General features: G+C 40.8%; 1 protein-coding gene across 1 annotated transcript in view; it reads right to left on the bottom strand.

Moving 5' to 3' along the window:
- The window catches only part of LOC126251623 (polycomb protein suz12-B), a 316,089-nt gene that overhangs the window by 17,736 nt on the left and 273,813 nt on the right, over positions 1 to 24,540 (bottom strand). The window contains exons 9-10 of the mRNA XM_049952165.1: positions 19,221 to 19,474; positions 18,317 to 18,502 (exon numbers count right to left, since the gene is read on the bottom strand). Coding sequence (XP_049808122.1) covers positions 18,317 to 18,502; positions 19,221 to 19,474 — 440 coding nt within the window. The remainder of the gene's footprint in view (positions 1 to 18,316; positions 18,503 to 19,220; positions 19,475 to 24,540) is intronic.

Here is a 24,540-nt window from a genome sequence, read left to right on the forward strand (position 1 = left end):
GTGCCCCCACTGAGAGAATCTCTGCTCTCGTAGACCAACACCTTCAGCCCATTACCGGCACCCTACTCCACTATATAAAAGATACCAACCATTTCCTCCACCAACTCTCGACAGTTTGTCCCTTTACCACATGGTGCCCTGCTCATCACTACTGATGCCACCTCATTTTACACTAACATCCCTAGTGCCCATGGCCTTACTACTATTGAACACTCCTTTCCCAATGCCTGACTGATTCCAAACCAACAACCCCCTTCTTAATCACAATGACCACCTATATCCTCACACACAATTACTTCTCCTGTGAAGGCATTACGTACAAACAAATCTGGGGTACAGTTATGGATACTCGCATGGCACCATCCTATGCCAACCTATTCATGGGCTACCTAGAGGAATCCTTACTAATCACCCAGTCTCAAACACCTCATTTGGTTCAGATACACTGATAACATCTCTGTGATCTGAATCGAGGGCGAGGACACCCTATCCACATTCCTCCAGAATCTCAACACCTTCTCCCCCAGTCATTTCACCTGGTCCTACTCAACCGAACAAGCCAGCTTCCTTGATGTTGACCGACACCTCAAAGATGGCTATATCTGTACCTCTGTCTATATCAAACCTACCAACCACCAGCAATACCTCCACTTCGGCAGCTGCCACCCATTATATACAGCCCAGCTATCCATGGCCATTGCATCTGCAGTGACGGGCGGTCCCACATGAAATATACTGAGGGTCTCACTGGGGCCTTTACAGACTGTAATTACACTCCCAACCTTGTACAAAATCAGATCTACCATGCCTTAACTTCCCACTCACCTACCATCTCCCTAAGTCCCAACATACAGTCACAGAGGAGCATCCCCCTCATGACTCTGTACCAACCTGGACTGGAGCAACTGAATTACATTCTCTGCAAGGGTTTCGACTACCTCTTGTCGTGCCCTGAAATAAGAAATGTCTTGCCCACTATACTTCCCATCCCTCCCACAGTGGTATTCCGCCGCCCATCAAACCTACACAATATCCTTGTCCATCCCTACGTAACCCCTGCTCCCAGCCCCTAGCCTCATGGCTCATCCCTATAACAGACCTAGATGCAAAACCTGTCCCATACATCCTCTTATCACCACCTACTTCAGTTCGGTCACAAACATTACCTATCTCATCAAAGGCATGGCTATCTGTGAAACCAGTCATGTGATCTAGAAGCTAAACTGCAACCACTGTGCTGCATTCTACGTTGGCATGACGACCAACAAACTGACTGCCCGCATGAATGGCCATTGACAAACTGTGTCTGAGAAACAACTGGACCACCCTGTTGCGGAGCATGCCACCCAACACAATGTTCTTCATTTCAATGACTGCTTCACAGCTTTCCTGAATTGTGCAGGTGGGAACACTCACTGCAATATATCCTACATTGCCGTAAGGCTCCAACGACAGTCATCAGAGGCCACACAATAACATTGGCAGACAGCTTAGTCACAGTGCGTCCAATCTCATTCGTCAGTTTTTGACGGGATAGAGGAGGTTAGGTTAGGACAGAATCTATGTTATGTACGAAGTACGCTATATTTTAAATTCTAAGGATGGGATGGATACCATGACACCTATGTGCTTGGAGACAAATGCTCCAATGTGGCTTTTGCTGTTATAAGATGCATGTAAATGAGCTGTATATGTCTCGAAATGAACACGGCGAGTACTGTAGACTCTGTCCTCAATTACTGGAACTACCAGACAAGTTTTACAAATATACGAGATGAAGGGAAAAACACCATGCTACAACAGTTAAAAACATTCTAACTTTGCTACACCACTTTCTTCTCTCACTAGCAATTGGCATCAGAAGGGACCACAACCTTAGAAACTAATGGGTCATAACTGATGTTTTTAATATTTATTTGTGTGTATTATGAATATATGTAATTTTACTGATATACTGCACTAATGATCTTTTCAAAATATGTTCAGAGTGTGGTTTATTATGCTCAGTGGCAGGATGTACAACTTTGGACTGTAAAGCTTTTGCCAATGAAGTTATGAACACACAATGGTTAATTTACATGGTGGAAGTACATACGACACATGAATAAAATTTGTTTGTAAGGAAGCAAGTCTTATCTAATTAATTAATGAAAGAGTTGTCGTTTCCACAGCAACTCACTTTATTCTAAAAATGGAGCAAATTAATGCAGTACTGGCTGGATATTCAGATTCTAGTACACTTCACTGTTCTCTAAATACTTATCCAGCAGATTTGAGAAAGGAAGTAACAACATTCCGGGTAGCAGTATCATTTCAGATTGAGTGTTGCTTTTAATAAAGAAACTCAATATTACAGTGTCTTTTAGTGCACTTGCACAACTTCAAAATTTGGTTTAGAAAAAATTAAAACTTTCCTAGAACAGGTATTTGAGGTGCAAGAGTGAAAATATTAGATTTTACATTCACATTTAGGGCATCATAAATAACATCTAACATATTACACAAAAATATATCTAAAAACAAAGATGATGTGACTTACCAAATGAAAGTGCTGGCAGGTCGACAGACACACAAACAAACACAAACATACACACAAAATTCAAGCTTTTGCAACAAACTGTTGCCTCATCAGGAAAGAGGGAAGGAGAGGGAAAGACAAAAGGATGTGGGTTTTAAGGGAGAGGGTAAGGAGTCATTCCAATCAGACTCCTTACCCTCTCCCTTAAAACCCACATCCTTTCGTCTTTCCCTCTCCTTCCCTCTTTCCTGATGAGGCAACAGTTTGTTGCGAAAGCTTGAATTTTGTGTGTATGTTTGTGTTTGTTTGTGTGTCTGTCGACCTGCCAGCACTTTCATTTGATAAGTCACATCATCTTTGTTTTTAGATATATTTTTCCTACGTGGAATGTTTCCCTCTATTATAACCATATTACACAAAAATTTTGAAACTGTAATTTTCAGAATGTGGTATAGGCCGAATTATTAGATAAATGTAATTAACAGATGTCAAATATCAAAGTGTCACTTCTGGTTTCACTTGAACCAGAACTACATCTTTAATGTGAGAATTGAGACCTCACATCACGCCTTTATAAGTAGGGGCTTACTCGAAATCTGTTTAGCTGAATTTATTTAATGCTGTGCAGGCGTAAGTCAAATAACCTTCCAAGACTGTCATTCAGTATCTGTGTGAAAGACAGACAAAGTTCAGTGTATGATACTCTGAACACCCAAAGCACTGAAAGTGGAAACATACATGTACACCATATTTGCAAACCACTTCATAACAGAATCGCCACCTTACTGCCATAAAAACAACACCAGTAAGCAGTAATAAAAAAAATGTAGACAGCTGATGTCCACCTACCACAACCCAAAAAGATCTACATTAGCTTTAAGAAAAAAGATAAGCCATCCTTATCTCTTGAACAAATTATTTTTCGAGGTTATAACCACACACCTAAGAAAGCTTTCCTATCTCATAAAAAACATGGCGAGTACGATACTGTGCCCTCAGTTATCAGAATAACCAGACAAGTTTTACAAATATACGAGATGACTGGAGAAACATTCTGTTACATACTCAAGATAAATTGTGGTGACCTTGAAAAGTTATAAAACTATGTTTCACTGTACGCATTTAGAGTTGTGCTGACATACATCAATTAACCTTCTGTGACTGTCATTTAGCACACCAGTGAAAGACAAGCATAAGATGTAGCATAAGATACCCTGATAACCTACAGCATTTAAAAGTGGAAATACATTCCTTACACCACATTTGCAAACAACTTCATATTAACAATATCAGTAATAATAATTTGTACACAACTAATGACAACCCAGCACACAAAAGATCCTGTGCAGTAGCTATAAGCATATAAGATACACCACCCTCTTCACTTGAACAAATTAATTTTTGAGGTTATAGTCTATGCCTAAAATTTCTAGTAAAGATTTTGCCTATTTGATGTTTCGAATAAACCTGCTATTTCAGACCACAGATTACGCACTATATCCTGATTATTATAATTTCATCCTCAGGATGCCACAAACACAATCTTTCTTGATCTAAACTTATTAGTTTCTCATGCTCCACATTTCATGTGTGAGAATGTCTGTAGGTTTGACCGAAGAAAACAAACTGATCTGAGTATCACCGATTGTCATCTGAAGTCTGTGTGTTCTGGAGATAGGATCAGCTATAGTTGACTGTGCACATAGTGGCATACTGATTTGAAAAGATTGGCCGTCTCTGGCCCATGTCAGTCGTCGACGGAATCCACCAACATCGGAGCCACTGTGACTGCAACCTAACCCTCCTGGCCTCAACCTTCATCAGTCATCAGTCATTACCCTTACCCATCTAGCCCATTCCCCGTTCCTATTCCAGCACTACACAGCCCTCTACTTCATCAACACAACCAGTCTTTTTTACGTCTCTCCTCTTCCATTAGCCCCCACTCCTCTCCCCCACCGTCGCTGTAACCTCACGACTGCAACTAGCTGCCCTATACTCTCTCCACCTTGTCCCTGCATGCTCCCTCTAGAAGCAATTTACCATCCCTCACCCCTACCCAACTATCTCTCCCACTCTCCGACCCAGCCTCCCCCTTACTCCCACCCATTTGCCTCTCTAGGGCTGCCCCAAGTTTCTCCAAGTGAATTTGCCTGATTTCCAGACAAGTTTCAGCATTTTTCCCTGACAAATGCTGAGATCTCAAGGATGAGTAAAGACATAAGTTTACAAAAAATGTAGGGACTTCTGTATTTCTAAGAGTGTGAGCAAAACTGTTCAGTACTAATATCGACATATTTTGTAATGAACTGTATTTAGATGGAGAAAACAAGTCAAATGGTATATGTGTTTCCTTAACTGCTGTTATTTTATTTCAATAACACAACACACATAGGAAAAATATATCTAAAAACAAAGATGAGGTGACTTACAGAACGAAAGTGCTGGCAGGTCGATAGACACACAAACATACACACGAAATTCTAGCTTTTCGCAACCAACGGTTGCTTCATCAGGAAAGCGGGAAGGAGAGGGAAAGACGAAAGGATGTGGGTTTTAAGGGAGAGGCTAAGGAGTCATTCCAATCCCGGGAGCGGAAAGACTTACCTTGGGGGAAAAAAGGACAGGTGTACACACACACACACACACACACACACACACACACACACACACATATCCATCCGCCCATACACAGACACAAGCAGACATTTGTAAAGGCAAAGAGTTTGGGCAGAGATGTCAGTCGAGGCAGAAGTACAGAGGCAAAGATGTTGTTGAAAGACAGGTGAGGTATGAGCGGCGGCAAATTGAAATTAGCGGAGATTGAGGCCTGGCGGATAACGAGAAGAGAGGATATACTGAAGGGCAAGTTCCCATCTCTGGAGTTCTGACAGGTTGGTGTTAGTGGAAAGTATCCAGATAACCCGGACGGTGTAACACTGAGCCAAGATGTGCTGGCCATGCACCAAGGCATGTTTAGCCACAGGGTGATCCTCATTACCAACAAACACTGTCTGCCTGTGTCCATTCATGCGAATGGACTGTTTGTTGCTGGTCATTCCCACACAGAAAGCTTCACAGTGTAGGCAGGTCAGTTGGTAAATCACGTGGGTGCTTTCACACGTGGCTCTGCCTTTGATCGTGTACACCTTCCGGGTTACAGGACTGGAGTAGGTGGTGGTGGGAGGGTGCATGGGACAGGTTTTACACTGGGGGCGGTTACAAGGGTAGGAGCCAGAGGGTAGGGAAGGTGGTTTGGGGATTTCATAGGGATGAACTAAGAGGTTACGAAGGTTAAGTGGACGGCGGAAAGACACTCTTGGTGGAGTGGGGAGGATTTCATGAAGGATGGATCTCATTTCAGGGCAGGATTTGAGGAAGTCGTATCCCTGCTGTAGAGCCACATTCAGAGTCTGATCCAGTCCCGGAAAGTATCCTGTCACAAGTGGGGCACTTTTGGGGTTCTTCTGTGGGAGGTTCTGGGTTTGAGGAGATGAAGTGGCTCTGGTTATTTGCTTCTGTACCAGGTTGGGAGGGTAGTTGCGGGATGCGAAAGCTGTTTTCAGGTTGTTGGTGTAATGGTTCAGGGATTCCGGACTGGAGCAGATTCGTTTGCCACTAAGACCTAGGCTGTAGGGAAGGGACCGTTTGATGTGGAATGGGTGCAGCTGTCATAATGGAGGTACTGTTGCTTGTTGGTGGGTTTGATGTGGACGGACGTGTGAAGCTGGCCATTGGACAGGTGGAGGTCAACGTCAAGGAAAGTGGCATGGGATTTGGAGTAGGACCAGGTGAATCTGATGGAACCAAAGGAGTTGAGGTTGGAGAGGAAATTCTGGAGTTCTTCTTCACTGTGAGTCCAGATCAAGAAGATGTCATCAATAAATCTGTACCAAACTTTGGGTTGGCAGGCCTGGGTAACCAAGAAGGCTTCCTCTAAGCGACCCATGAATAGGTTGGCGTATGAGGGGGCCATCCTGGTACCACAACACCCTAATTCAGTAGTTAACCTTTCCTCCAAACATCTCTCCCAATCCGAAACCTCTGTCCTATCCAAAGGCCTCACCTTCAGCCCCACTCCCAGATTCAACCAAACAGCCCTTGTCAAAGATTTACTGTCCTACACCCGTACTCTCTGCTGGAAATATCACTTTGCCACGAAGAAAAATGATCCTAATCCTACTCCTAATCATCCAACTCCCCAAGACACTATCCAAATTGAACCCTGCCTGGAACAGTTCTGTCCTCTGTCACAGCGGGACCCACCTCCTCTTCCTCAAAATCACCCTCTCCAAACTTTCCAGGAATTTCTGACTTCCAGCCTTGCCTCTCAATCCTTCTTAAAAAACCTTAATCTTACTCCCAACATCACCACTGCTGAAGCCCAGGCTATCCGTGATCTGAAGGCTGACCGATCCATTGTCATTCTTCTGGCGGACAAGGGTTCCACAACCGTGGTACTTGATCGTCGGGAGTATGTGGCTGAGGGACTGCGTCAGCTTTCAGACAACACTACATACAAAGTTTGCCAAGGTAATCCCATTCCTGATGTCCAGGCGGAGCTTCAAGGAATCCTCAGAACCTTAGGCCCCCTACAAAACCTTTCACCTGACTCCAACTACCTCCTGACCCCACCGACACCCCACACCCCTACCTTCTACCTTCTTCCTAAAATTCACAAACCCAATCATCCCCGCCATCCCATTGTAGCTGGCTACCAAGCCCCCACAGAATGTATCTCTGCCTACGTAGATCAACAACTTCAACCCATTACATGCAGTCTCCCATCCTTCATCAAAGACACCAATCACTTTCTCGAATGCCTGGAATCCCTACCCAGTCTGTTACCCCCGGAAACCATCCTTGTAACCATTGATGCCACTTCCTTATACACAAATATTCCTCACGTCCAGGGCCTCGCTGCGATGGAGCACTTCCTTTCACGCCGATCACCTGCCACCCTACCAAAAACCTCTTTCCTCATTACCTTAGCCAGCTTCATCCTGACCCACAACTTCTTCACTTTCGAAGGCCAGACATACCAACAATTAAAGGGAATAGCCATGGGTACCAGGATGGCCCCCTCGTACGCCAACCTATTCATGGGTCGCTTAGAGGAAGCCTTCTTGGTTACCCAGGCCTGCCAACCCAAAGTTTGGTACAGATTTATTGATGACATCTTCTTGATCTGGACTCACAGTGAAGAAGAACTCCAGAATTTCCTCTCCAACCTCAACTCCTTTGGTTCCATCAGATTCACCTGGTCCTACTCCAAATCCCATGCCACTTTCCTTGACGTTGACCTCCACCTGTCCAATGGCCAGCTTCACACGTCCGTCCACATCAAACCCACCAACAAGCAACGGTACCTCCATTATGACAGCTGCCACCCATTCCACATCAAACGGTCCCTTCCCTACAGCCTAGGTCTTAGTGGCAAACGAATCTGCTCCAGTTCGGAATCCCTGAACCATTACACCAACAACCTGAAAACAGCTTTCGCATCCCGCGACTACCCTCCCAACCTGGTACAGAAGCAAATAACCAGAGCCACTTCATCTCCTCAAACCCAGAACCTCCCACAGAAGAACCCCAAAAGTGCCCCACTTGTGACAGGATACTTTCCGGGACTGGATCAGACTCTGAATGTGGCTCTACAGCAGGGATACGACTTCCTCAAATCCTGCCCTGAAATGAGATCCATCCTTCATGAAATCCTCCCCACTCCACCAAGAGTGTCTTTCCGCCGTCCACTTAACCTTCGTAACCTCTTAGTTCATCCCTATGAAATCCCCAAACCACCTTCCCTACCCTCTGGCTCCTGCCCTTGTAACCGCCCCCGGTGTAAAACCTGTCCCATACACCCTCCCACCACCACCTACTCCAGTCCTGTAACCCGGAAGGTGTACACGATCAAAGGCAGAGCCACGTGTGAAAGCACCCACGTGATTTACCAACTGACCTGCCTACACTGTGAAGCTTTCTATGTGGGAATGACCAGCAACAAACTGTCCATTCGCATGAATGGACACAGGCAGACAGTGTTTGTTGGTAATGAGGATCACCCTGTGGCTAAACATGCCTTGGTGCACGGCCAGCACATCTTGGCTCAGTGTTACACCGTCCGGGTTATCTGGATACTTTCCACTAACACCAACCTGTCAGAACTCCGGAGATGGGAACTTGCCCTTCAGTATATCCTCTCTTCTCTTTATCCGCCAGGCCTTAATCTCCGCTAATTTCAATTTGCCACCGCTCATACCTCACCTGTCTTTCAACAACATCTTTGCCTCTGTACTTCTGCCTCGACTGACATCTCTGCCCAAACTCTTTGCCTTTACAAATGTCTGCTTGTGTCTGTGTATGGGCGGCTGGATAGCTCTCTGTGTGTGTGTGTGTGTGTGTGTGTGTGTGTGTGTGTGTGTGTGTGTGTGTGTGTGTCCTTTTTCCCCCAAGGTAAGTCTTTCCGCTCCCGGGACTGGAATGACTCCTTAGCCTCTCCCTTAAAACCCACATCCTTTCGTCTTTCCCTCTCCTTCCCGCTTTCCTGATGAAGCAACCGTTGGTTGTGAAAAGCTAGAATTTCTTGTGTATGTTTGTGTTTGTTTGTGTGTCTATCGACCTGCCAGCACTTTCGTTCGGTAAGTCGCATCATTTTGTTTTTAGATATATTTTTCCCACGTGGTATGTTTCCCTCTATTATATAAAAAACACATATTTGGTGATAAAAATATGCATTTCCTTGGAGTCACAAGAAAGAATTAAAATACTTTCACTGATTTCATAAATAACCCCAGAGAAAAGTAGGCATCTTGAAAGAAGTGTATAAGGTGGGGAAGAGTTGTGTAAATCAACACTAGGTGACTGCCAACAAAACGTTGGTTCTACTATATTTGTTATTGTCAATTATTACCCGCTGTGTTAGGTCTATTATTTTAGTGATATTGAGTATCCACCTACTTAGCTGAGCGGAAATGCGTTTGCCTACCATGCAGCGGACCCGTGTTCGATTCCCGGTTGGGTTGGAGATTTTCTGCGCTCGTGGACTCGGGTGTTATGTTGTCCTCATCATCATTTCATGATCACCAACATGCAAGTCGGCAATCATTTCATGACCACCAGTGTGCAAGTCGGCCAATGTGGCGTCACATGACTGAAGACTTAAAACCTGGCAGCTGAACTTCCCTGTATGGAGCCTCCTGGCTGTCAATGCCACACAATCATTTCATTTTGCAGGTATTATGTGATTTTTCTTTCAAGAAATATATGAGTACATAGCTTACAATCTGCCAGCGACTGCCACAATTTTCTTCTTCTTACCGTCCATACTTCCTAATATATTGACTACTTTCAAAGTGCCAAAATGTACTAGAATAAATAAATTGTCAATAAAATGCCACACTGAACAATGTACTTGTGGTGAGACAGTCAGAATTCCTGTAATCCATCACCTGTGGATTCTGCCTGCTGAGCAGCACCATAATCCTGGGTCCATGATGAAAATACGCCGCATTATGCCACACACAGACAGACCCAGCCTGCGGGCAGCTCGGTAAGACTAGATCCAACAGGCAGGGCTTGCACAAGAGTGGGAAACGTTGGGCTTCAGATTGGAAAGCCCGATCCGTTAGAGATACCTGCAGAAATGGCCTAAGGTTTTGGCTCATCATGGAAGTCCACTGGTGCGGCCAGCTAATCATGAGTCACAGACAGCATGTTGATGATATGAGACTGCGGTGATCAACCCATGCGACAGGTAACTTGCACAAATACTCTGAGAATCAATACTAATGAGGATAGGTAGCAACTCTCTGTGAAGAAGATTGCTGATCCACAGATAGGCACATAGAAAAGACAACCACACTCTCACAACTAAATTTTTGACCACGGCCTTTGTCAGAAAACAAGAGAAAACACACTTTCACATAATTACTCTGACACAACTAATGCACACATGACCACCATCTCCAGCCACTGTGTCTTAGTCTCTGAGAATCAGATCCAAACAAACCACTCCTCACGCCTTCCTGCCTCTCATCGGTAGTTGCTAGACTAGCGGCATGAACTGGTCGCAGCACTGACTGCAAGCTGAGGGGAGTGGTTAGGAAGGAGAGAAGCGGTAAGAATGAGGGAGTAGGGAGCGGCGCACATACCCAGCTGCACCCAGCCAGTGATGATGCATGACATCTCAGCAAACAAACCACTTTATCTACTGAGACAAAATAACGAGACTTTTCTAGTGTTTTCTTCAAACTTCCCTGATACTACCTTGATTTCCCTGACATGTTTGAAATTCCCTGATGTTCCCTGATTTCCAGAACTTGTGGCAACCCTGCTCTCCCATCATGCACTGTTGCTCATAGTCTGGCTTCAGCTGCCAGAGACTGCGGTCGTTTGTTTGTTTGTTTTTTCTTCGATGACCCTTCTAGAAAACAGGAGAGACCTGCACTTTTTCCCACTCACAAGAACCACTTTGCTCCTTCAGTGACCTACTGTTCACATATGCTAGAAGAGGAGCTGGTTCAGTTGGTTTTCTATACCATGGCCACTTATTTTGTTATCTGTTACTTCGATATCCGTGCGATGATTTACAGCAGGAATTAGAGTGTGACCTTCCTCAATGAAACAGTTTAAGAAAAAGATTTTCAGTATTTCTGCCTTGTCTCCCCGAACCTATTTTGATATCGTTATGGTCTCAGAGTGTCTGGACAGAGAGCTTTGACCAATTTGCTGATTCAACAGAAGACCGAAACTTCTTGAGATTTTTTGTCAAGATACGGTGATAACGTAGCACAGTGAATAACTCAGTTTCTTCTGTGATTATTTGAATTCCCACACTAATGAAGTGAAGTTCTGCAAAGTAGTCATGAGGTGCTTTTAAACTATAAGCGAAGTTGACACAACTATTATATATTCCATCTGCTACACACAAAAGACTACTGACAACAAAATTGAAGATGTAAGCTAAACATATTCAGCAATTAGGGACAATTGTTATTGTTGTTGTTCTTGTCGTCTTCAGTCCTGAGACTGGTTTGATGCAGCTCTCCATGCTACTCTATCCTGTGCAAGCTTCTTCATCTCCCAGTACCTACTGCAACCTACATCCTTCTGAATCTGCTTAGTGTATTGATCTCTTGGTCTCCCTCTACGATTTTTACCCTCCACGCTGCCCTCCAATGCTAAATTTGTGATCCCTTGATGCCTCAAAACATGTCCTACCAACCAATCCCTTCTTCTAGTCAAGTTGTGCCACAAACTTCTCTTATCCCCAATCCTATTCAGTACCTCCTCATTAGTAACATGATCTACCCACCTTATCTTCAGCATTCTTCTGTAGCACCACATTTCGAAAGCTTCTATTCTCTTCTTGTCCAAACTAGTTATCGTCCATGTTTCACTTCCATACATGGCTACACTCCATATAAATACTTTCAGAAACGACTCCCTGACACTTAAATCTATACTCGATGTTAACAAATTTCTCTTCTTCAGAAACGCTTTCCTTGCCATTGCCAGTCTACATTTTATATCCTCTCTACTTCGACCATCATCAGTTATTTTACTCCCTAAATAGCAAAACTCCTTTACTACTTTAAGTGTCTCATTTCCTAATCTAATTCCCTCAGCATCACCCGACTTATTTCGACTACATTCCATTATCCTCGTTTTGCTTTTGTTGATGTTCATCTTATATCCTCCTTTCAAGACACTGTCCATTCCGTTCAACTGCTCTTCCAAGTCCTTTGCTGTCTCTGACAGAATTACAATGTCATCGGCAAACCTCAAAGTTTATATGTCTTCTCCATGGATTTTAATACCTACTCCGAATTTATCTTTTGTGGGTCATTCCATGTCAAGTCACCCAGGCCTTGACACCAACCATGTCAGATTTTAATGAAACTTGGTACAATTACTTCTTTTATCATCCTGAAAGCACCTGTAAAAAATTTTTTGCTCTATCTCTTATAATTTTTTTGCTCTATCTCTTATAATTTGTTTTTAATAAATTTTTAAAGTTTTTCGATTTGGCGTTTCAGCAGTCGGAAATCTTAACTTAAACGTGTCCTCACAACTAAAAAAATTTGTATATTAAAGAATACTCAAGATATCAGTATGAAATTTTGGAATAAGTTTGTGTATCATATCTAAATGTTTAAAAAAAATTACCATAAAGATATATTAAAATCTTCCAAATGAAAAAATATACAAGGGTTTTTTTTATTTTTTTTATTTATTTTTTTTTTAGCTAACTGATGTTTAGTTTTACAAAAACTGCAATATCTAGAGTCTCAGACCTGATAGAAAGCTCAAATTTGTTTTAAAATACTCTTAATTGTATAGGCTATTAGATAAAAGAAAAATTATGTTGGCTTTTTAACCTGTTTAATAGTTATCTAATTTTTAAAATAATATTAATTATATTTTAATAATAAAAAGTACCAAGTGACTTAGACACCGAAAATAAGTTTTTGTCTTCTTGGAGGAACAATGTACGCTTGGATTTTGTTTTGTTACTCCTGTGTTTTGAAGAAAAAATTATTACAGTGTTAAATAGTGCTTGGATAGTATTTTATTAAGTTTATTCGAACTTTCAGTAAGTACTGTTACTTTGTTTACAGAGATTCTTTTCCAATTTCCTATAAAAGTAACCAGAACAGTAATCAGACCAAAAGTGAAATCAGTATGTCAGATATTCAAACCTGTAGCGTACGGTTATTTAAAAAATCTGACTGTTTCCAAACAACCTACATACCTTCAAAAAAGTTAGAACCGGTATCTGAATTGAGTGAGGAAGAAAACGATTTGATCCACTTATGATCTGGAATTAATCTGTGTGAATTTAAGAATATATGTTCACACCACAGCTACTACTTTTTAAATGTTTTCAAAAAGTATCAAACAACATGTGTAGACCCACTAAAAAAACACAAAAAGCCCATCAAAAAATCGTTGAGAAGTGTAGGCTTGGATCTTTCTAAACAATTACTGACAAAAAATATTAGCATAAAACCCGGACAAAAGCTTTGCTCAACATGCCGTAACTTTTGCGAGGAAAAAGTAAGAGTTGAAGTCAATGAAAGTGAAACAGATGATGAAGTCATGGTTGAATTAGAATCATTGGAATCTAGAAATGAATCCCTCGTACAAACAAACATTGCTCTTGATAATATAGGTTTAACACCGATAAAGCTTCATGGCTTGTCAGAACAAAGTAAAGGGTCTTATTTTAAAAGGAAGGTAGTAGTATTGAAAAGACTGCAAAAAAGGCGGTTTCAAAAGCATTAAAATATGATGCACCAAGTTCTGATGATGACGAAGAAGATACAAGTGTGGTTGAGAAAGCAAAGGATTTTGATGTAATGATTTCTCTTATGAAAGAGAAGATTTAATCTGTTGGGAGGTCTAGAAAAATCCAGATCTGACTTGGCTTCAGATTCTTGGAGTCAAAATAAAGTGATGAAAGAATTTAATGTAAGTGAGTACATGGTACGACAAGCTAGAAAGCTAAAATCTGAAGAGAGTATTTTGGAAACTCCTGGTCCAAAAAAAGGTAAAACTCTTTCTGAAAATACAGTAAGACTTGTAACAGATTTTTATGAAAAGGATGAAAGTTCCAGAGTGCTACCTGGAACAAAAGACAAAGTCAGTGTTCAAAAAAATGTGTACATGCAAAAAAGACTCATTTTGTGTAACTTGAGAGAACTCTATTATTCTTTCAAATGGGAGAATTCCGAGGTAGAAGTAGGATTTTCAAAATTTTGTTTCTTGAGACCGAAATGGTGTATCCTTGCTGATGCTGCAGGCACACACACTGTATGTGTATGCAGTATCCACCAGAATGTTAAACTATTACTGGATGCTGTGAAAATTGAAGAATCTTATAAAGACCTAATTAAGATGCTTGTGTGCAACACGGAAAACCAAAACTGCATGCTACATCATTGCGGCAGCTGTCCTGCAAATACTGCACTAACTGAGTACTTAACTGAAAAACTAAGTGAAAGTTATGATTTAGGAGAAGAAATTGTAATCAGTCAGTGGGTTAACACAGACAGGGCAGAAATGATCAAACAGTCTATCAGTGTTGAAGACTACATTTCTTTATTGGTTAGGTCATTGGAAAAGCTCACCCCGCTCTCGTTTATAGCAAAATCCCAATCAGCAGCCTTTAAAAGATTGAAAGAAGACCCACCGCCCAAAACAGCAATTATTGTGATGGATTTCAGTGAAAATTATTCCTTTGTTATACAAAATGAGATCCAAAGTTACCACTGGAATAGAGGTGGTTGTACTCTACACCCAGTTGGAGTTTTTCTAAGAAATGAGAAAAACAATGTTTTTGTTTCCAACCACTGTTTTATTAGTGATGACCAAGAACATGACACTGGTTTTGTTAACTTTGTACAAAAAGAAATTACGAAGTGGCTGTCATTACATCATACTGACACAGACTCAGTTCACTGCTTTACAGATGGTTGTGCTGGGCAGTACAAAAATAGAAACAGTTTTAAAAATTTGACTGAACACTTGAGAGACTTTAATTTGAAGGCCCAACACTCTTCTTTTTGCAACAAGTCAACACTCTTCTTTTTGCAACAAGTCATGGGAAGTCAATTTGTGATGGCCTAGGAGGAACTATTAAAAGAATTTTAAGGAAAGCCAGTCTATAGCTTTCAGACGAAGAACAAATAATGACAGCAATCGAAGTGCACAAGTTTTGTGAAAAAAATATTGAAAACATTCATTTTCACTTTATTGACAAAAAAGAAGCTGATTTGCTACGGTTAAAACTAGAAAAACGTTTTTCAGCAACCCGAACCATTCCTGGAACAAGAAGTTTTCATAACTTCAAACCACTTCCAACAAACAACCTTGAAATTAGAAGGACTACAGATAGTGTAAAACCCTCCTTAGTCTTTTCTTTCCATTCTTCTTCTGATCGGGTTCGTGTTGAACCATTCATAAATAGCTGTGTGGCTGCAAATTATGATGGTAACTGGTACTTTGGACTGGTAAAAACAATATTCAATGATGAAGAAGATGCAGAAATTCTATTTCTACATCCTTCAGGACCAGCTGCATCATTTTATTGGTCTGAAAGAGAAGATTCTTGCATAGTGCCTTTGGAGCACATAGTCTGTGACCGAGCGAGGTGGCGCAGTGGTTAGACACTGGACTCGCATTCGGCAGGACGACGGTTCAATCCCACGTCCGGCCATCCTGATTTAGGTTTTCTGTGATTTCCCTAAATCACTCCAGGCAAATGCCGGGATGGTTCCTCTCAAAGGGCACGGCCAACTTCCTTCCCCATCCTTCTCTAATCCGATGAGACTGATGACCACGCTGTCTGGTCTCCTACCCCAAACAACCAACCAACTATAGTATGTTTAGTAGACGCACCTCAATCAAGCGGCACTGGAAGAATGTATTACTTCAAAAAAGACTGTATCAAAAGAACTGAAAGCTCTTTGATGAAGTGGAAAAACAGTTTGAGTCAGCATTAATGTTTATTAAAAAGACAAAATTACTCAAAAACTTCAATGTTTCAAGCAATCAGTTGGGTTATACGTAAGTGTCGTAAGTACACTATCTTTGTACATAATTCTAATGTAATCTACTATAATTAATAAACATGTTAAAAAGCCATCATTATTTTTGTTTTATCAAGTAGCCTATATGTTTAAGAGTAAATTAAAACAAATTTGAGCATTCTATCAGATCTGAGACTGTAGATATTGCAATTCTTATAAAACAAAACATCCGTTAAAAATACATACATTTTTTTTTTCATAGAAAATATTAATATGTTTTAATAGTATAATTTTTATCTTCAAATATGTATAATAAATAAACTTGCTGCAAAAATTCGTGATGTTATCTAAAAGAGTTTTTAAGATAAGCAATTTTAAAGTTTTGAATACAAATTAAATTTACCATTTCCGAAGGCTCGGAAAACGCAAAACATAAAAACTTTAAAAATTTATAAAAAAAACTACAAGAGATACAGCAAAAAAAATTTGCAGGTGTTGTCAGGATGGTATTAGAACCACTTTAGCCAAATTTCATGAAAATTTAAGTAGGTGGGTGTAAAATTTATTTTTTATTGGGTGATTTGATATGGAATGACCCTTGTTTCCTTTACTGCTTGCTCAATATAAAGATTGAATAATATCGGGGAGAGGCTAGCCCTGTCTCTCTTCCTTCCCAACCACTGCTTCCCTTTCATTTCCCTCGACTCTAATAACTGCCATATGGTTTCTGTACAAATTGTAAATAGCCTTTCGCTCCCTGTATTTTACCCTGCCACCTTCAGAATTTGAAAGAGAGTATTCCAGTTAACATTGTCAAAAGCTTTCTCTAAGTCTACAAATGCTAGAAACGTAGGTTTGCCTTTTCTTAATCTTTCTTCTAAGATAAGTCGTAAGGTCAGTATTGCCTCACGTGTTCCAACACTTCTACGGAATCCAAACTGATCTTCCCCGAGGTCCGCTTCTACCAGTTTTTCCATTCGTCTGTAAAGAATTCGTGTTAGTATTTTGCAGCCACGACTTATTAAACTGATAGTTCGGTAATTCTCACATCTGTCAACACCTGCTTTCTTTGGGATTGGAATTATTATATTCTTCTTGGAGTCTGAGGGTATTTCGCCTGTCTCATACATCTTGCTCACCAGATGGTACAGTTTTGTCATGACTGGCACTCCCAAGGCCATCAGTAGTTCTAATGGAATGATGTCTACTCCCGGGGCCTTGTTTCGACTCAGGTCGTTCAGTGCTCTGTCAAACTCTTCACGCAGTATCGTATCTCCCATTTCGTCTTCATCTACAGCCTCTTCCCTTTCCATAATATTGTCCTCAAGTACATCACCCTTGTATAAACCCTCTATATACTCCTTCCACCTTTCTGCCTTCCCTTCTTTGCTTAGAACTGGGTTTCCATCTGAGCTCTTGATGTTCATACAAGTGGTTCTCTTTTCTCCAAAGGTCTCTTTAATTTTCCTGTAGGCAGTATCTATCTTACCCCTAGTGAGAAAAGCCTCTACATCCTTACATTTGTCCTCTAGCCATCCCTGCTTAGCCATTTTGCACTTCCTGTCAATCTCATTTTTGAGACGTTTGTATTCCTTTTTGCCTGCTTCATTTACTGCATTTTTATATTTTCTCCTTTCATCAATTAAATTCAATATTTCTCCTGTTACGCAAGGATTTCTATTAGCCCTCGTCTTTTTACCTACTTGATCCTCTACTGCCTTCACTACTTTATCCCTCAAAGCTACCCATTCTTCTTCTACTGTATTTCTTTCCCCCATTCCTGTCAATTGTTTCCTTATGCTCTCCCTGAAACTCTCTACAACCTCTGGTTCTTTCAGTTTATCCAGGTCCCATCTCCTTAAAATCCCACCTTTTTGCAGTTTCTTCAGTTTCAATCTGCAGTTCATAACCAATAGATTGTGGTCAGAGACCACATCTGCCACTGGAAATGTCTTACAATTTAAAACCTGGTTCCTAAATCTCTGTCTTCCCATTATATAATCTATCTGATACCTTTTAGGGACAACATGGGGATAAATTAAATGAAAGAATCAAGTGATTACGTTTATCTGTGCTACAGCCCTGCAAACATATTTTTGTTAAGACTGAAGTATAAAAATCAATAATCTTGAACTTATCCATTTTACAGTGAAGTTGGTCAGTTTCTGTGAGGAAAATGTGAAAGATTTTATTCTTAAGGGGGAAAAAATAGTGTTGAATGAATTAACAAAGGGTGAGCTGGAAGTTAATAACAACAACTCACCCATGCTTCATAACATGAAGGTTCCACATTTTCATGAGCTCCTTTTCACCCTCATTCACATCTGTGAATTCATCAATCATCATCATTGTTTTAGTTTGTAGCCACTTAGGATCATGTTCTCCTTCTGAATCCACGTCCATCTCCTTTGGATAAATTGGCAGGCACGTTGTTGTATGGTGATATAACCTGAAAATATCAACAATGTTAAGTTCTCATCTTTCACAACATAACAAACCTCCCAAGGCAACTAGAGGAGAAAGGACAGAAAATCATCTGATTTTATCACTAACTCATCACAGTGGCTGATGATATCAAACATTTCTCTGCTCTGAAGACAGGGTAGAGATAGGTTTGATTTCATCACCAGTGTCACAGATTCTTCATGATATCACTATGACCAGTTACTGGCACATTCATATGATTTTCCCTCCTTTGTGCACTAACTGCTGTGGAAGGTATGTTAACTGAGAAGCCATCTTGTTCAAATTGCAGTGTCACCCTAACACATTAGTTTCACACAGTTCTGTCACAAGCAGCTTATGTGAAATTGAAATTCACTGTTGTTAACAAGTAAGCATAGTAAGCAATGATGATGTCTTTCTTATTCATTTACTTCAATGAAATGGTGGTAGGAGAGAAAGAAGTGGATGAAACAGTGCACAAAAATGATGGAAAATGACAATGAGGAAAGTAAGAAAAGAGGCACGATAGTATATGTCAGGATGACCAATGAAGGACAGGAAGTTGAGAATGTAAATGAATTCAAGGAGGTGTGGTAGGAATATTCTGTACAGTTACTAAATATCAATGGAAATATAGTAAATGAAAATGAGGAGCCTGGGAATGTACAGGACGTTGAGATGGACCTAATCTGTACAGAAGTATACGAAACACTAAGACTCACCTATTGTGACCAGTTATGTATGGCCGCTGACCATCGAATTCATTCTCATCAAGCTCCAGGAATTCTGAAAGGCTAGGTTTTGGTCGTTTTGGACGGCACACAAGAATGTTAGACACAGCAGTTCGGCGAACTGGGCCATTACGTGAAAATGCAAACCCAGGAGGTTGTGATATGAGGTCATGTGGACTTCCTGTATATGAGCCGTCATAACATTCATTTATGGCTACATCAATACGGGCACCTTGTGGAATTGGCTGTAAGAAATATCAAGATTTACACATCACTAATTTAAACAGGATCACTATTACATAAAATTTTGGATAACATTTACAATATTCAGTCTACTCTCAGTACTACCACTCAAATCATTCTGTATTTTACACACACACACACACACACACACACGCGCGCGCGCGCATTGGTGTGTCATATTTTGAGTTCGGAAAAGATTCCGTAATGCAAGTTCTCTACTCTATATTATTGTTTCGCTATTGCTCAGCACACATTTCTGATTGTTAGTTATCTGTCAATGGGAAAAAGGTAGCAATAGTGAATTAGACAATGTTATCCACGACTTGCTCTGTACAGCACTCTCACAAGTTGTCTTATAGATTCACCTAGAAGACACAATGTGAAATAATGAACTCTATACCTGTTCCAAAGAGAAAAAGACAGATGTGTGAACTTTAGCCAAGCTGACTAATAAAATCACAGTCCACCATTTATTATCATCATTCTTCTCTGATGTGGCAAGAGGTGCCAAATCTTTGTTTGTGAGAGGGGATAACTTTCCTGACCAGGAATTAGAAAATCACATTGGTCAGCTGAGAAGGACACTAACTGGTGAAATAAAATTTTATTTTATATACATCTATCTATCTCTAGTAGGGCAGAAGATACACTATGTGATCAAAAGTATCCGGACACCTGGCTGAAATTGGCTTACAAGTTCGTGACGCCCTCCATCAGTAATGCTGGAATCCAATATGGTGTTGGCCCACTCTTAGCCTTGATGACAGCTTCCACTTTCTTAGGCATATGTTCAATCAGGTACTGGAAGGTTTCTTGGGGAATGGCAGCCCATTCTCCATGGAGTGCTCCACTGAAGAGAGGTATCTATGTCTGTCAGTGACGCCTGGCACGAAGTCGGCGTTCCAAACCATCACAAAGGTGTTTTACAGGATTTAGGTCAGGACTCTGTGCAGGTCAGTCCATTACAGGGGTGTCATGTAACCTCTACGCCTCAGGCCACTCATTATGAGCAGGTGCTCGATCATGTTGAAAGATGCAGTCACCACCCCTGAACTGCTCTTGAACAGTTGGAAGCAAGAGGATGCTTGAGACACCAATGCAGGCCTGTGCTATGACAGTGCCACACAAAACAACAATGGGTACAAGCCCCCACAACTGCCTCCGAATTTTATTGTTGGCACTACACACCCTGGCAGATGACATTCACCGGGCATTCACTATACCCACACCCTGCCATCAGATCACCACATTGTCTACCGTGATTCATCACTCCACACGTTTTTCCACTCTTCAATCGTCCAATGCTTACGCTTCATACACCAAGCGAAGCGTGTTTGGGCATTTACCGGTGTGATGTGTGGCTTATGAGCAGCTGCTCGAGCATGAAACCCAAGTTTTCTCACCTTCTGCCTAACCGTCATAGTACTTGCAGTGGATCCCGATGCAGTTTGGAATTCCCACACAATGGTCTGGATAGAAGTCTGCCTATTACACATTACGACCCTCTACAACTGTCGGTGGTCTCTGTTAGTTAACAGACAAGGTTGGCCTGTATGCTTTTGAGCTGTATGTGTCCTTTCATGTTTCCACTTCACTATCACATCGGAAACAGTGGACCTAGGAATGTTTAGGAACGTGGACATCTCGCGTACAGACGTATGACACAAGTGACACCTAATCACTTAACCCCATTCGAAGTCCGTGAGTTCTGTGGAGCACCCTATTCTGCTCTCTCATGATGTCTAATGACTACTGGGGTCACTGATATAGAGAACCTGTCAGTAGGTGGCAGCACAATGCACCAAATATGAAAAACGTATGTTTTTGGGGGTGTCCGGATACTTTTGATCGCATAGTGTATGTGGGTTATGCCATTTATTTTGTATGGGATGCTGAACACAGGTAAAAGCATTGTTTGTGTGTGCCAGATAAAGCGGCGGACTCATGTAGTAATTTTGTTTTTATTACTTTTGTTAAATACACCATAAAGAGGAACAATTCATTATGGGATTGAGGTTTTAAGGCCCCTGTGATACCTGCTAAATATAAGACAAAATAAAGGTGTTAACTAATTTGAAAATTAATCACAATATAATAAAATTCTCTTATTTCTAATTCTGTTAAGTGTTTAAATATCCACAAGCTATCAGATGAGAACCCCTTAAGCCATTGTCAAGTGATGACTGTCATGTTATTGCTGCTCCCAGCCTCACATAGCTGTGTTACCACATATGGTGCCACAGGTGCCCACTCCACTATCCTAAAAGGTGATGTTTTTGTTTCATGTCCATCGCGCACCCTTTGACTATCCAATGGCCAGAACCTGAGCAGTGCTCAACTGCAAATTGCCGCCATTATTATGGGTGTTACCAGATGATTTTCATCTGTCTCTTTTCTTTTATTACATTATCCTGGAAAACATTTCTCCATTTAATGATAGATGTCTCATTGAATGTAATTCAATGCTTTTTATCCAAGGAATGTAGTTCTACTGCTGATCTCTCAGGATACTGTAGGCATGAACATCTTTTGTATTCTATACGGCACTGTTTAATAGTGTACACAAGCTATCCAACATAAAAACCATCCACACTGACTTAGTATTTATTTTATCCCATGAGTTACAAGGTCTGCATTATCTTTCACAGGACTCATGAGATGTCAAGTTTTGCTGGAGATTGGTAGACTGTATCTATTTCCACACTTCCTCAGGAGCTGACTAATTCTTCCTGTCACTTAGTTACAGAATGTCAAAAACGTTATCTTCTTCACTTCTCCCTCGGGGGCCTTCTGTTTGCGTGTCTTTAGTAAAATGACTTGGAAAAGTTGTCATGTTTTGTTGCTGTTTTCCTAAGTGCCTGGCTGATATCAAGGAATGGCAATGCATTACTGATTTCTATCCCCATCGTGAACTTATGTAGTAATGGATGTCGCTGATGTGCTCCAAGACCTCTCCCAGCTTTTCAAGTCCATGCGGCCAGACAATGAACGTGTTTATGTAATGATAAGAGCCACTAGGCTTTGCAGGAGCCATGTCCAAAGCCATATTCACAAAGTTCTGTGAAAAACAGGTTGGTTAAAACTAGAGCTAATGGGCTTCCCATCATGATGCCATCATACACAAAATGATGTCATGCTGGTGATTATGTGAGTACACAACAGTCACTGATGCCTTGAAATGTAAAATACGAGTGGATGATTATCAAAATGATGTTACTTCAGTTTCTTACTGCGTAAAAGTAAAATCTCTGTGAGGTATGAGGAAAATCGAGATCTCATTTACATTACATACACTTGCACATCATTATTTGGTTTCCCTGAGGCGTGAGAAGAGAAACAGAGCTATCCAGAAGTGAGGCTATCTCATTCACAGCTGCTAACTGTCGCCGAATTTTATTAGGAGACGAAAATAGTTAACTAGATTTACTGCCAAACAATATAATCACAGCAATATTGGTGTCACTAACTATGCCTCTGTAGAGGCAAAGATAAATGCTACAGAGCCAAGTGGGACATTGTAGTAAGGGAAGATGACACCTAAAATGACCAATTAACTTCAGACTCAGTAGGTTTAGAACAACATTTTTTTTTTTTTTTGGTTTCGAAGTGAAGAAGTACACCAAAAGGTTTAGGAGTAATGGCAAATTTTTCATCAACAAATCTGAGCACTGTCTTTGCATAGGCAGACTGTTTTAAGGCATTTTATGAATAGTTTTCATGTGACATTTCATCATAAACAGTGGACTCTTATTAGTATGTCCCTCATTACCCTGTCTTCCAGCACAGTACATCCATTTTTGGAAGTCCCAGTCCCAACTGCAGTAAATGCATGTTAAAATGACTTGATTATATGTTCTCCCTACCTGCTTAGCATGTTCAAATGTGGCAGTATTGGTACTGTTTGGCCGCTGCAACTTCTGCCACTGACAGTTCTGGGAATTGTGGTAGCAGAATATATGTGTGTCCTTAGGGGTGAGGAAACTTGTGGGAGATAGTGTTGTTTGAAGTCTGCAACTTTTTGTCATAAAATAGTTTGCTGTCATAAAAATGATTTGTGGAACTAGCTCCTATGATTTCTAACCTCTTCTGACAAGTATCAATTGGAGGTAGGAGCACAATTGTAGCATCCACACAATAAGCCAAATATTTATTGGTGTGTAACTCAGTCGCTGTTGTTCTTAGTTCATATTTAGCATCTGACTGACACTCAGTCTGTGATTTTTTTGTGTCTAATGGTGAACCGATACATCATGGACAAAAAGACAGTGAGACAGTTAACAAACAAACTAAAGTAGAAAATTATTCAGGAAATGGACAATAATTCACACAGGAAGCATGTTGATAGCACAGGCATACATCAAGCCTCCGTCAACATTGAATACAATAGTGAGCAAACAAAAAATACGTGAAGCAGTACATTACGAAGGAGGAAATGGCAAACAAAAATGAGTGCACAACAGTCAGTTCCCGGAACTGGAACACATTCTATTAAAGGGGATAAAACGAGCTTCTGCTTTGAATATTTCAAAGCATCCAACGGTTGGATGCTTTGAATATTTCAAAGAATCCAACGGTTGGATCGAAAGGTTCAAGAATCAACATAATTATAATTTTATGTATAAATGTGAATGAGAAATTTGGGCAGAAGTGTAAACATTGACACCATTCAGTCATGGAAAAATACTCTTCCATCTATCATACATGGATGAGCAGTGTGACTGCATAACAAAGATCAGATCTAGAACAGAACTGGCCAGGATGCAATTTGTTAGCATGAAAAAACTTTTCATAAGATTGGATAATAGTTGGCAACAGAGAATGTGAATGATTCATTGCTATGTGTTCTCCATTTATCTCTATGGGTGTGAAAGCTGGACCATTAACTAATATCTAGAGAAAAGAACTGATGTTTTTGAAATGTATCCGTATCTCCGTCTCTTACACATACTTTGGGTGCTGAAAATTTCAAATGAAGAAGTCCTTCGTCAGATAAAAAAATCAAAAAGAACTACTGTTCCCAATAAAACTTAATATCTAGGACACATAAAATGAAGCAAAAGTTACCAAT

Source organism: Schistocerca nitens, chromosome 4, assembly GCF_023898315.1.
Source record: "Schistocerca nitens isolate TAMUIC-IGC-003100 chromosome 4, iqSchNite1.1, whole genome shotgun sequence".
Lineage (NCBI taxonomy): Eukaryota > Metazoa > Arthropoda > Insecta > Orthoptera > Acrididae > Schistocerca > Schistocerca nitens.